This window comes from Lonchura striata, chromosome 3, assembly GCF_050655825.1.
Source record: "Lonchura striata isolate lonStrDom1 chromosome 3, ASM5065582v1, whole genome shotgun sequence".
Classification (NCBI taxonomy): domain Eukaryota; kingdom Metazoa; phylum Chordata; class Aves; order Passeriformes; family Estrildidae; genus Lonchura; species Lonchura striata.
Genome location: NC_140705.1, coordinates 85,063,536 through 85,078,374, shown reverse-complemented (window position 1 = coordinate 85,078,374; position 14,839 = coordinate 85,063,536). Strand labels below are relative to the sequence as shown.

The window sequence follows — 14,839 nt, the reverse complement described above, 5'->3', positions numbered from 1 at the left end:
GGTGTTAAGGAAAGCCTGGAAGTGGCACTCCCATTGTCTAGTTCCCATGGTGGCGTTCAGTCATGGGCCGGACTCGATGACCTCAGAGGTCTTTTCCAGCCTGATCCTGGGAGCCGTCTTGTACTTTGCATTAAGCTCGAACCCTGGGGAAATACAGCTCAGCACACAAGTCTGAATGCTTAGTCTCACAAAACCAAAGCAAACACGGTAGGTATCGAGAGAAGGGAGGATCCTGCTTGAGAAGTATAGCTCATGGTTATGTAGTTGCTGTTAACTGTATGTCTAATAGGTTGAGTTATGGCAGGACAGGAAGATGAGGAGGAGGAAGTAAAACATTGACTAGTCAGAGCATATCTTTGGAAAAGAAAACCTGCACTTCAACTTGGGGGAAGGGGGGCACAGCTGGATTATTGAATTGCCTGTTACACATTCTGCAGTTAAATTTGACAGTTGTTGCTAAAGCTCTGGAGCAGGATGCTTGCCTGGAATGGGAAAAACAACTCAAACAATGACTATGGGAAAAGCTATCTATGGTAAATGAAGAAGGGGTCATCATGCTGCTTTTGATACACAGTAATGCTGAAGCCAGTATGACTCATCAGTCCCGAAATTAAACATCCTGATAGTGAGATGAAGATGTGATAGGACAGACCTGGTAAAATACCCAGAACCAGTAAGTGATACTATGGATAATTTATCTAAAGTTGCTGAGCTGACACAGCTAGCCTGGAGACCTATGACTGACAGTAACTTTATACTGTCAAAGCCCAGTCCCTAATTTTAAGGGCATGGTCTTTTAATATACCCCTTTCTTGAAGAGTATGTGTGGAGATTTCTCCCTTGACTGGGGATGCTGCTCAAGGTTACTCCTCATGACTGAGCAAAAGAAATTAGTCCACAGTCATGGATGAATAACATTATCTCTACTTAATTGGGTTTTCTTCCCCAGTTTTAATACAATTGCTTTAAAACAACTGCTTCAGTATTTCATCATAGTGCACTGTAAGAGCTGTTCCACCTCCTATACTGTGTGGTAAATAATTCTGATAAAGATCTTTTGTCCAATCATTATCATAATAAATCATACATATTTATATATCTGGTTTGGCATCCTTAAATCCTTCAGGACAAAGTTGTATAAAGGTTCATTTTCACCTACATAATCCTTTCGACACGAACCACTGACAGTCTGGGGCTAAGAATGGATCCAGCCACATCCAGGCTCCTCTGAGAAGGATTTTAGAAAGCAAGGGGGCACTGTCTTCACCTCGTGACTCAATGGGAGGGCTTCTTTAATAATTAAACTTTGTCTGAAGCTCCCACTCTGCCTGTGACAGGCTCACCACACATGGTATATTTTTCTTGCACAAGATTGTCAGATTGGCCTTGGACTCCACAGATCCCTCAGTGGAGGTCCCTCAGTGGAGTAAACATCCCTCAGTGATGGTCTCCTTTTCATTGCACTCCTTCCCAGCTCTTCCACTGATGCTGACAATGTATTGCCCTGAAAGTGTCTGATTATCACACTACCTGACAGCTGTCTTCCAAGGGAAAACAGCAAGTCTTGAACCTGCCCAGCATCATCTGTGACTAGCTCAGTTGTAACCTGACATCTGGAAGCACTTGATGCCATCCTAAGACAGGCAACAGTTCAGGGCATAACATCACCAAGGGCTCAACAAAGTAGAACCAAGTAGACAACAAGTAGAAAAAAGCATCCAGACCTTAGAGCAAAGGAGAGCACACTGCAGATATACAGGTCTGCTTTTGTCAGTGAAAAGCTTTTTTAAGTGGGCAATATTAATACTTAATCCCTCTCTGTGGACATTTACACACTGTGCACCTACCAGTAAAAGTGAAAACAATTTGGAATACACCACTTACATTCTTTGCATTCTAGTGAAGACACACTCAGAAACCAAACCAAAGATTGCCACTCTGTTACCAGGGGAAGTATTATCCTTCTCTGCAATATGCATAAACACCAACATAATAAAATAAATATGTATTTTGCAAAATGAAATGAGACAAAAAGCATAGTATGGAAGAGATACCGAGCCGAAGAATTCGCAGTCCTATGTAATCAGAGTATTTTCCTTCTATTCCTCTTCATTGGAAATGCCTGTTCCACATCAGCCTATTTCATTAGCATTTTGAGGAATGCTCTTCTCTTGCTCATTCTAGGAAGCATCTATTCACAAAAGAAACTCTCAAGAACACACACAGAAAGTGAACATTAAAAGAGAAAGAAGAATACAGAATATATAATGTCTCCACAAAAGAAACCTTACACTAAAGTTTTAAGCAAGCTGCCTGGCCCACTGATCAGGACCCGCCTGTTTAAATCCTATTGACCAAATATGTCAGAATACACTGGTTCCTTAGGACATCATTCATGCACCTTTTTATTGGGATCTTTCTCGGGGAAAGCAGGTAAGAGCTAGCTATTGTAGCTTTTAAATTAGCATTAGGGTAGTCACAGTCTTGAAGGATTGGGCTTTGATCAGCTCCTGAATACAAACATTGTTCAATTAACTTTACAGTAGTCACACTGCATACAGCAATCAAAACATGAAGTCATTAAATTAGATAGTCTGTTTTCTCAAAAAAGTCTAAAGACAACTAGAAGACATCTCAGTGGCTGCACCAAAAAAGACTAATGCAGAAATGGATTTACATTATTGTTCTTAAACAAAGTAAAGATAGAAACAAAAAGGTATATACAAAGAGCCAAAGAAATATTACAGATGAAAAGGGCTTCCCCATCCTGTTCTCACAGTGTAAATGTCCTTTCCATGTAACAACTAAGTCAAAAGCATAAGCCACTAGAAAATGGAACTCAATAGACAAATACATGATAGGATAAGGCAAGACTTGATTGGTCTCTTATGAACGAGTGATTTGCCATGAGGGTAGCACAATCCATAATCTCAAGTTATGTCTTGTAAACAATAAAATGAAAGTGCTTAATTCTGTACCTTGTGGTTGTCTACAGATGCTGCTTTCCTACCCTGACAACAGGACATTTCAGTAATTTGGAGAGAAGCACACCTGAAGATACAGAGGTTCTTCTGCTGCTCATTATATGTTTTTAAAGTCATTGCTAAAAATTTGTGGATGTGCTGTTTCCCAGTTCTAAAACCCTTTATGTAAAAACCTGAAGAGGGAACAAACCAAAGACACTACATAAAAAGAACACTAGCTAAAGATTTCTGGAAGATTTAATCTCCTTTATCCCTATCTAATGGAAAATGGGCTACATAAACAGAGCAAGCTGATGGCCAGCAGCTAGTTTACAATGCACTTGGAGCCAACAGTGTCCATATCCCACCCTTTATCACCTTTAATGCCAAAGGCTGGGATGACTAGTTGCCACATGAAATTCAAGAGGAAAACCCACAATGGCACTTTTTCCCGATATACCTATCTCCTGCCTGCTGGTGGGGGTGGCCAAGTTCTCAAAAGGCTTGGGACATTCCCTCTGCTGCCTGAAATAAGAGATGCTGATGTAAACATGTAATTCATTAAGGAAAGGACAATGATGCAATACAAACTCATTCATTACATTGAGCAGCTCACAAGCTAATGTGAAACCTTAGCATTTGTAAGTCAATTAGCCAGCACAAAGGCAGTTAGTTCTCTCACAAACCTAATTTTGTTTTAGAGATCAAGCTTCTGTGCATTCATTTGGAAAACAAGATCCTTCTTCCAAATACTGCTAGTTTACAGCTCCAGTCTCTTCACAGGTGCCCAGTCCACTCCTCCAACCAAATACCATTAGGTTGATTTTAGGCAGCACGGGCACTGAGTCTGCAGTAACAATGTTCAGATAACATAGTAGCTTTCACTATAGGAAGAATCCTCCTCAGAGTCCTCACTGTCACAGTTGCTCATTGACAAGATGGAGTAGGTGGTAGACGGGACACTGCTGTCACTGTTTGTTGCTGGTTTCACCACCACATTCTGTTTCTCTGCATTCAAAACACAGATACAAAAGTTAGCTGTGACCACGGTACACACAAGTGCTAAATTACTACTTGTCTTTGAAACTATATTTTAACTTCTCACTGTCAGTTTGCAGTAAGTCTTTCAAGCTGCAGGACATAGTCCTTTTTCATTTCAGTTTTCAGCATAAAAGAACAAAGGAATGGGAGTTATTTGCTTGTTTTCTTAAGTGCTCTAAAGTGTTCTGTATGTCTTTTCCTATTAAGGTAACACAGATGAGGAGGAGACTTCACAGGGACACAACTGGCAATTTCAGTGTCTTGCCAGGTAAGAAAAGTAAAAAAAAAATGTAGTAAGGGACTCTCAGACAAGTACTGATTGTTCAGGACATTTATAGCTTCATCAAAAATTTCATCTATTTAAGACTGCAAGCTCTTTCTCATGCCGGGGCTACTAAGACTCCGAGAAAGTTTTCTTGGAAAGCCTTGACAGCTTCTTAAGTGCCACTTCCAACATAATTCTTCTTTTAACAGGTATATTACTTAGGAATTAATTTTAAATAGACAAATGGTTTTCTTCATTTCAATCAAAATGTTTCCATCACTGCATGAAAAGAGGCACAGAATCCATTTCACCTTCCAGTAAATTTAAATGATTTCCTACTATTCATTACTTCTGAAGGTAGGCTATTTTGTTTGAACAAGGATGAACACCACTAGTGTAGCACACAATGGGCTGCAATGAAGGCACCACTTCAGCGAGTGCCCATCAGCTACCTGACCAGACACTTCAGGAGCACTGTGGCACTCTGCCACAGCATCCAATGCACAAGGGCTGCCTCAGTTCCTTTACAGAGATAAAAGCAATACTTGTAGCTGAGCCAGGCAGCCTCTCAGCAATGCAGCACATCCTGAGGGAATCAGACTGAAAGGGTTACATAGGTTGTAATTTCAGGCTTGAGCTAGCACTGCTTAGTGATGTTATTCTATGTCACCATGGCACATCTGAAAGTTATCAAAAGCACCTTTCTTTTGGTAAAAATGCAATTTGATATATTGCAAAATTAAGGATCATGCACTCATCGCTATGAAAGGAAAGCAAAACAATTACTTAAGAGAACACAGCAATAGAAATTTAAGGAGTAGCAGGAACAGACATTACATTTTAGCACCTAGATACAATGTCAAATGCTCTAGAAAGAAATTTAGAAGGAAGCAGACTAGGAATAACCCACACTGGGGTTTTTATTAAAGCAATCAGCATCATGCACAGTATTTTAGCAACAACTAGGCAAGATGTTATGCCTGTAAGCCACAGTGGCTTTAATTCCACAAAAATAAACATGTCAGAGCAACTGTCAGTTCAGCCATACTTACATGATATACCACTGTCTCTTTCAGAGATTTCCTACATAAATCTAACACACAGAAAAGAATTTGGAGCTTCTTGTCAGGTCTGCTGAGTTTCTGTAATTATGTACTCCATAGCTTAATCAGAAATGCCTGGTAAATTTTTCAAGGACCATTTTATGTATTTTTGCTTTTATTAAGTGATCTCTTTGAAAGAGCATAACCTTTACCATGGTTAAACTATGTTGTCCCACCAGACTGCAGAGTTCATACTGAAGTCTTTTTCCAAACTTTGTACTAATTTTATTTTACTGTGCAGTAAAGCTAGTCAGTCAAAAGATCTTTTTTTTTTTTTTTTAGTGTTTCTGCAGCATTCCCTGAGCATCTTCTTGGTATATAGTTGCCAAAAAAAGTTGTGCAAAATAGATGGAATAAGATATTGCACTCATCATGCCACATCCACCCACCTCTCACCTTTCCGCTCTCTGATAAGGCTTAGGCGACGCTCTTTCATTTCCACATCCAGTTTTTCTACCATCCTGTTAATGCAGTTATCCAGCACCAGAGAGCGTGTCTTTGATTTGATCTCCTGCCTGCAGATAGGGCACTCCACTTTACGTTTTGTCCACTCCTTGATACAGTAGGAGCAGAAGCTGTGTGCACAGTTCAGAGTGACTGCCTGTGGAATTCAGCAGAAGGATACTGGTCACAGCGTGCTTGCACAGGCACTGTCAAGTAAAAGCATACTGAATACATGGAAATATTAGATTAATATTTTGTACAGGGAAAGACTGGAGAGCTGAAAGCCTTTAGGGCCTTCTCAGGAGTCACACACCTCCCCTGCCCCCACACCCCCATGCCAGAGGTCAAGCCAGCGTTACAAGTCAGTTAGTGGAGTCACTGTAAGTCACAGCAAGTCAGAAACAGAAAAAAATAATTAATTTTATTACAAGTTATGACAGTTTAAAAAGGATAAATTATGGAAAAAAAACTCAGATACTACAAAATAGCATCTTAATACACTGAGAAACCAGAAACTAAAATTTCAGTTAGCTCTTAGCCATTATAACAAGGCTAATTCATCCAGCTTCCCACAGTAAAAATACAATGTAATGAAATTGACCTACTAGAAAACATGAACAAAAATAACAGTCTACACAACAAGCATAGCCTATTACTTGTCAAATCAAATGAAAACAGACCAATTTCTCAAAGAAAGAGTTTATCTGCCCAATATAAACATCCCAGGACTTGACTGAATATGGTACCTCCCTTCTTTTACTAAACTCTCCATATATCTAAACCTCAAACAGTCCAACTCTAGTCAGCTTAAAGCAAGGTCCACTACAAAATAATTCTTCCCCAAGTAGCTGTCAGCAGCAACTCAGAGCATCAGTTCAAAATCCTACACAAGTGCTCCAAACTTATGTGCACTTTAGGATTAAGTACTCATTTATGCAGATAGAGACATTAAAGCTGAACTTGCTGTCAAGCAAAGAAGAGTCAGGGCAGACAGAATAGATGTCTGGGTCAACTCTTTCCCATAAGAACTCACTGTGGGTCTGTTGGGACTGTTAAATAAGTGAAGTAAAAGAAACTGGCTTAAATATTGGGTTACTAGAGCTATGGAAAGATTCTCAAGTCTCTTTTTTACCGGCAAACCTATACAGGTTTAAACATACCTCGATAAAGTGTTCAGAACAGATTGTGCACTGCAACTCATTCTCCAACACATCATTCATCTGATTCAACACCTCTTCTTTTTGAGCTCTCACCTTTTCCTTCTCCTCCTGGTGGAAAATGTGTATCAACAAAGAACAAGGTTTTTCTCAATTGGCAGGAAGTGTGTGTGCAGGGGAAGAAAATTATACTGCAAATCTCCATGTGTCAAGTGGAGTGGGTATCACATACACAGATCTGTAATCTCTTTCCTCTTTGTCATCTCAGCAGTACTGAGAATATTCCCACCCACTACTAAGAACTTGGAAGGAAGAACAGCAGCCATTTTTTTTCAGAATCTTTTCCAACTTGTTCCTGGCAAGAGTTTGGCTTTAATCAATATTTCTTTTTGGTGTTGGATATGAAAAGCAGAACACCCAACAGACTAAACATCTCAAATGCTAAAAAAGGAAGCAATAAAGTTTAAGACATTTACTTGCATTTAATAACCTAATAATCTTTTTGTTCTACTTGCTGAGAGTTAAATTAGGCTGATTAGGCTAGGTACCTGCTCTAACTTCTAAAAATAACAGGAAAATTCTTCTAATTGAGAGCTATAGTTGAAACAGCAACAAATTTCCAAAGATAACATTAAAAAACAAAGCACGCTGTCAGTGGTGGATAATGTGATAATTTCCAAAATTAAGACACAGGAAAAGATCTCCTAAATTATTTTCCGCTCATCACTTTATGTCAAGGGCAGGAAGAACCATGGCTTATCTCATTCATTATTCAAATTCCATGTTGGTTCAGTCCTACACTCCCTTATAGAACTGCTGTCACAATGCAGTTTTACTTAAATGCACTTTAACTAAAAATGAAGCACCTCACTTTTCAAACACTTTTGGTTTGTTGGTGGATTTTTTTTTTCCTGTTATTTCTAGTTTGATTTTTGTTTGTTTTTCAAGGAAAGGGTGCAATGGGCTCATCTCTCTTCCAAAACGGACTGTTCAGGTGCTTTGGGCTTTCTTTATGATTGAGAAAGATCTCATAACAACTGTTCAATTCAACACCAATTTATAAAAAGGACAAGGTGCCTTCTCTCCCCTAGTGTCAGCTGCCACCTCAAAACACAGAAATGTTGCAATATAGGAGGCCAGGCAGAGCCAAGACAGATGTTAAATAAGCCATCTTGTCTGCTCATGCAACATATTGTGTTTCACTTATGAATAAAACTAAGAGTGCAGTTATTCCTTACCTTGGTTTCTTCCAGTTCTTTATTCTTGGCTTGAATTATCTCCTCAAAATCTCTTTTATTACGATTCAGTTCTTCCATCAAAGCATGATGCTGTAACAATACCATTCCAGAAGTTATAAGAGTACCATTATAAGCTATCCTATTAAAGATATGTGGTCATAGTCATAAGGCTCAGCACACTCATTTCTCCTATTCTCCTCCTAGAAGAGCAACACATATAAGTTGAGGTGTTAAGGTAGTTTATCCTTAACTTAAAATTGGAATGCACTGCTAGTTATTTAGGACCTTCCCAGTGCCATCACACTTTGTATTCCCTCTTCCAGTTTATTCTTTCACTTCAGTTAGGTTTTTCAGTCACCTAAGGCAAAGTCCTTGTATTCTACCAAGAAGTCACAACACTTGGAAAGATTTAAATATCTGAATTACATAGTTAGACCAAACCTAGACTCATAATCACTTGCCTCTTGCAGGACCTGGGCCAGCTGTTCCTTCAGATTTTCCTCCCCTTGTTGACACTTTTCTCCCTGGGTGGGGTAAGAAGTGAAGGGGAAAAAAAGAGACTTGAAGAACATAACAGACAGAAAATTACTACCCTGCACACTCTCTTTAGAGGATATGCTTAAAGAAACAACACTGATTTTCAACAAATGGCAAGATGTTCCACTCTACGGTTACATGTGTACAACAGAAATTTAAGCTATCATTTATGTGATGAGTTAAAATGGATATATCATTTACAGTTCCATATTTGGAATACCTCCACATTATTCTAGCTCAAAAGGCACCAGCATATTCATAGAAGCAAAGAGATCAGCAACAGCTTAAAAGCTGCAACTCTGATTTGAGTACATTCAAAGACTTCAGAGATACCTAAAGCTCCACATAAATGTCCCATTGTTTCTAAGGGCACAACTCCAAACCCTCTGTACTTCTGACACTGGTATCTTGCCTTTAGCAGTAGACTTTAAGGAAGTAACTAATAAATTATTAGACTCACTCCAAGATGAATCCTCACCTTCTTTAACCAGATTTTGATTTCAAATTCAAACAGATTTCAGTCTGTTACCAAAAAAAGCAACTTATTGCATATACTTACTGCTTAAAGGTACTTACAGATTGCAAGAGAGGGTTTTTTGAAAGCAGGAAAATAATCTCCTTCCCTCTAGGGATTAAGGCATGCAGTATTTCATTGACTCTAAAAACAGTGCACTTGCCAGGCAAACTGGGCTTTATTTCCACCATATACTAGAGAAATTCACACTTAAAGTGATTACTTTTCAACTTGTCCTCTCTATAAGCAAGAGAGATCAGGTAATGGCTTTCATTTTTTTATTTAAAAACATGTTTTTTTACCAACTGAAGTGTTTTATTTTGCACCTTTTTCTGAACTCCCCATGCAGCCAAATCTCTTCTGTCTCTGCAATTTCTTTTGGTATGTCCACTTTCTTTTGGTATGTGCACTGTGTTACATGCTAAGTTAAATACTTCCACAAAAACTTTCGCAGGGGTAAATCACACAAGCACTATTTTTGTTATTGTACAGTTCAAGAGCTGTTTTGGATCAATGCCTTATACAAGGCATTCCATCAAAGTGAAGACACAGGCCAAAATTATTGCCACCATTATACCTCTAGCTTCTGCTGCTCTTTACATAATGTCCTCTCCAGCTTTTCCACCTGCTGCTGCTGATGCTCTTGTTCCATGCAGAGCTGGTTCTGCAACTCCTGCAGCTCCTGCTCCATTACTAGCATCTCCTTCTGATCACACTTCCTGCATTTCTGCTTCACATTCAGAACTGCAGTCTGCTTCTCCTGCACTTTGACCTTTAATTTCATTGTATCTTCCAGAGATTTCTTCAGCTTTTTCAAGCCAGTCCATGACTCTACAAGACCACAGCCTTTCTGGTCCTTCTGGGGGAGAGTCACAGCTTTCTTGGAGTGAACAGGGCTACCATGCACTGGATCACTATACCCCTCACTGGGCCCAGGAGCAGGCAGCTTGACATCCATCTTCTCTGTTAGCCGTCTGGCCTCTTCTGCCTGTACCCATGATTTATCTAAAGGTTCATTGGCACAGGACATTCTGTCTCTTTTGCATTTGGAGTTTGAGAAGCTTTCTGATTCACATGTCTCCAATTCCTCCAAACTAAATTTACGTTTAGGTCTTGAACACTTAGCTTTCCCCAGGTCACTTCTTTGGGCTAAAAAGGGTCTAATTTTCTCCCATTCGTCTTTAATTACTTCGTACTCATATTCAGCAGTCTCTCTGTTTTCCAAAGGCACTCCCAACTCGATACGGTCTCCTTCAGCAATCGGATAGACTTTTGATGGATCCAGGCGCTGTTTATTAAGCCAAACTCCATTTAGACTCTGCCAATAAACACAGAACCACCAAAATTTAATATGTAGTTACAGCATCCTCTGAAAGTTATTTCTGGCAACTGTAAATAAACACAGCCAACCTCTTCAGTGCTCAATCAGAACAAGATACCTCTTCAAATAAACCTTGTAATATCCAGTTTATTGGCTCAGTGTTGCATTTCTTACAATTACGGCACTGTATTATTTACTGCACATTATTCTTGCATTACAGATTTTGTGGACAAGCACCAAGAACAACATTTTGACATATGTACTCGTGCAGAAAGAAAATAATGAACTCTGAGGGAAAAAAACTGCACAAAAGCTTCAGAAATAAGAACTAAATAATAAAGACTCCACAATAGATCATTGTCAGGAACATCAAATACTACAGTAATTATTCTTGACAATTAATGTTACCTGAAATTACAGGGAAAGAAAAATAGGAAATAAAAAGAAGCATTGGCTATATGCCTTGAAGAAAACAAAGTTTTTCATAAGTAAAAGGAGACTGTAAAGAAGGAAAATGTTCATCCAGAGATAATGTTCAAAACACAAAAAGGTTTCAAAATTAGCTCAAGAACATTTTCAAAAACAGCAAAACTGGTCTGTGCTCATGATGAACTGCAGAAACACTAGAAACTGACATATCTCAATGAGATTCAATGAAACAAGCTGACCAACTGGTCAATGATGAAAAGAGACAGGAAGTGTTAATAGATAATCTAGGGTAGATGTTTCTTATCGTCCAATAACATTAGGTTTTCAAATTTATACATGTAGTACAAGTTTAAGAGCAGTGTAATTTTAATAGCAGCCACCCCATTCCTTTCCGACTAATCTGCTGTCAACCCAAATACCTTTCAAATCTGCATGACGTGTTGAACATTTTTGTCCTACCAGTGCTGTTTTAAAGCAAATTACTCATTTTACTGTTTTCAGACTGAATCAGAAAGTGATCATGATATAAAAAACAGAAATCAAAGTGAGACCCAGTTGAGGACTCTGACATCAACATTTTATCTAATCAGCTGAGAAGAACTTTCGGGAGAAACTCATTTGAACACAACATGAAGCATGGCTTTTCTAATACTAGATTCTTGTTGAAGTTGATTATAATCAAAGCAATTGTATCACTACAACAACGAGTTGCACTTTATCTTTTCATTAGCACTACAAGAATGTTATCCTTTTGAAAAGATAAAACCCTGTATCAAAATTCATATAGGATATTTTTTAAGAAAGCGACACCAAAGGTTCACAGACTGCAAAGTGCCCTTGGCCAGGCCACACTGGTCTGAATAATGCTAAACTAAGAGGTAGATCTACATACAGAAAGTAATCCCAACTGCAGCAGACTGAAGTTTCCTGCTGGAAGTGCACAACAGGCAAGACACAATCCCTTCTATCCCACTTATGCTGTATCATAGCCCATACACTGCTAGATCCAAAAGAATGGATTCTATTCAATGTATCTCAGGAGTATACCTTGTTATCCTTGACAGTCCACTGCCCTTCTGCATTCTGCTGGAAGACACAGTGCTTACGAGAGATCATCAAGGGACAGGTTTTTGACACCAGCTGGTACGTGTTATCTAATCCTCGGCCAACAGTCACCTAAAAATAAAGTAGCATAGTTACTGCAATCAGTAATGACATGGTAAATTCAGTTTATGGCATTTCAATTTAAGTACAGCAAAACTCTATATCAATATCTTATGGTTATTTCCAAAAGGTCTGGCATAGTATGATTTTTTTTTTAATTTAATTTTAAGAGTATATAGAAAATAGAAGCTTATAAAGTTTGAAGTATTATCTTTCTCTCCCACTGAGGAAATTTTAATTTCTCTGAGGCACGTTACAACTTGGTTTCATGGAAATCTTCCTCAGCGGCAAAGCTGCTCAAAGCCACTCAGATACAACTCTGTCCCACCTCAATCATTACCTAACCAAATACCATTTCTTCAAACCAGCACTATTGTGTGTGGGTCTCAAGACTACTTCTTAACCTCTTCTTTTGCTAGTTGCATCTGTTCAACCATTTGTGAACAGAAAAGATACAGGAAAAAAATAGCCCAGAAAACTGCCATCAAAAAAAAGTGCACACTCAACATTGTCCTAAATACACAGTACTTTTGTAAATCACACCATCGATCTTATGGCTCAGAATCTAAGCTACATGCAGCTCATAATCAGTAGTAAAAGTGATCTAAGTAACTGCATTAGACTAATACTATTTTCTGGAAGAAGGCATATAATTTAATTGTAGTATTGCACAGTATCTTTTTAAATCTCATCTGATTTCAGATTGCCATTTAAAGCACATCCCTGCTCTCCCTCCCTCTGCTGCCTCCTCTGCACACTTCTCTTAATTAATCCGCATTACCTGAGCAGTTCTCACCTTGAGTTTAGAGCAAGAATTCAGACCCCCGTGTCATAACCAAAAGCAAGGAAGCAAACTAAGATAACAAAAGCAAACTTAAACATTTAAGTGCCTACCTCTTAAATGTTTCATATAGTTTTCTGTCAGCATGGATTGCATACATAAGAGGTACAGAGACTCAAATGGATAAAGACTCCCTTCTTCATGAGGATTCAAACATAAAAGCAGCTTTGCATTTGTCCCTGCAGTGGCATCCTCAGGGCCCAGTCACACACGTCTACAGGACCTCACATATCAATATGAGTGAGAGCAAGCAGGGGCAGTCATAAAATTCCCCCTTGATCAAGCTCATTTAGCAAGCAGGGGTCCAAGATGTTACCACTCACCTGCTGGAGTTCAGTGCTGCTCACAGCAGTACCGGCAAATCACATCCCATTCCCACATATGAGCAGTGTCCTTTAGCACCAAAGTGGTCACAGCACCAAGCCTGATAGTGTTAAAAAAGTGTTTGGAAAACATCCTCAGGCATGTGGTGTGATTCTTAGGACTGTCCTGTGCAGAGTCAGGAGCTGGACTCAGTGATCCCTGTCAGTCCCTTTCATCTCAGCATATTCTATGATTATGATTTAAATCTCCAGCAAAAGCAGTTTGTACTCTGTGGCCTGGCACACCTACAGCACCTCCCTGCTGCAAATGACAACCACTGTGCATACAATCAGAATAGTAACATGCCAAACTGGATTCCCTGCATAATTATCAGTGCCTTGGCTGCAAGTTGTTAGCGCCAGTCCTTCACCGAGGAGATCTGCACATCTCAGGGCTTCAAATCCACAATGGGAGAGTAACAAAAGCATACGTTTGGATGGGTGCCTTTTGCGGTGTTTGAACACAAGGCCTTGGCCACAGCATCACCCATACCACCTGATTTTGACCACCGGAACAGCACTCCTTTTACGCTGCCCCAACGTCATCACACGTCTTTGCCTGCTGGGTTTTAAAGAAGAGTACCAGGGCCCATTTTTCAATTTAAAAACACAATCGCTAAGAAAACGGCTATTCCCGTACCGCATCAAAACAATTTAAAAGTGACCTCATTTACACCTGAATACCTTATGCCTTAGGTACTGTTAACCTCGCCAAAAGCACCACCTTGTTAATTAGGCTATGGGCTCCCTTCGTCCTCACTTACGTTACCGTTACACGAACAACTCTATCTAAATATGACATAAGAATGTAAAGACATAAACAAGCGAAGGCTCGTCCAAGGCCACTCCAGCGCCTGGGTCCGTCTTCCACGACCTGGGGCGTTACCGGGGCTGAATGGCGCCCGCCCGGGCGGCTCCTCCGAACGGCCACGAACGGAGGCTGCTCCTTAAGCGGGACAAGGCGGTGCTTTTTCCTCCTGGGAAGCGCTGTAAGAAACACGAGACCCCACCAAACTGCGCCCCGAGAGCCGTGCCTGCCCCCCCGCCCACTCCGAGGGGTCGGAGCCCGGTGCGGCTCACCTGCGTGCCGGCCTCCAGCAGGAGCCAGTCGCCGCTGGCCCCGACTCGGCGGAGGCACCAAGCCAGGCACGGCACGCCGCGCACGGCCATGGCGCCCGCCCGCCGCGACCGGCGGGAGCGATCTCCGCGGCGGGAGCGATCTCCGCGGCGGGAGCGATCTCCGCGGCGGGAGCGATCTCCGCGGCGGGAGCGATCTCCGCGGCGGGAGCGATCTCCGCGGCGGGAGCGATCTCCGCGGCGGGGCGGCGCTCGCAGGGGCCGGGGCGGGCCGGGGCCCGTCCGAGCCCGGGCTGCGACCGGAGCCCGCGCGTGCGCCGTAGGACGGCGGGGCCGCCGCGCGGCGCTTTCCCGCAGTCCCGCCGCGCTCCGCCGGGTCCCGC

The 14,839-nt window shown here is 40.9% G+C and overlaps 1 protein-coding gene across 3 annotated transcripts; it reads right to left on the bottom strand.

Moving 5' to 3' along the window:
• Window positions 1-2,377: 2,377 nt before the first annotated feature.
• RNF8 (ring finger protein 8) lies at window positions 2,378-14,785 on the bottom strand. 3 transcript variants are annotated; one of them, XM_077782018.2, is made up of 8 exons: window positions 14,460-14,785; window positions 12,060-12,188; window positions 9,840-10,580; window positions 8,673-8,735; window positions 8,212-8,301; window positions 6,977-7,084; window positions 5,762-5,973; window positions 2,378-3,971 (listed from the first exon to the last, which is right to left on the bottom strand). In XM_077782018.2, exons 1-8 carry the CDS (start codon window positions 14,547-14,549, stop codon window positions 3,932-3,934), a joined length of 1,473 nt encoding a protein of 490 aa, XP_077638144.1. In that variant the 5' UTR covers window positions 14,550-14,785; the 3' UTR covers window positions 2,378-3,931. The 3 variants fall into 3 exon arrangements, with proteins under 3 accessions (XP_077638144.1, XP_077638143.1, XP_085431728.1); XM_077782017.2 differs by having other exon boundaries at window positions 5,769-5,973; XM_085575602.1 differs by lacking the exon at window positions 14,460-14,785 and adding an exon at window positions 13,341-13,450 and having other exon boundaries at window positions 5,769-5,973.
• Between the last annotated feature and the right edge of the window lie 54 nt (window positions 14,786-14,839).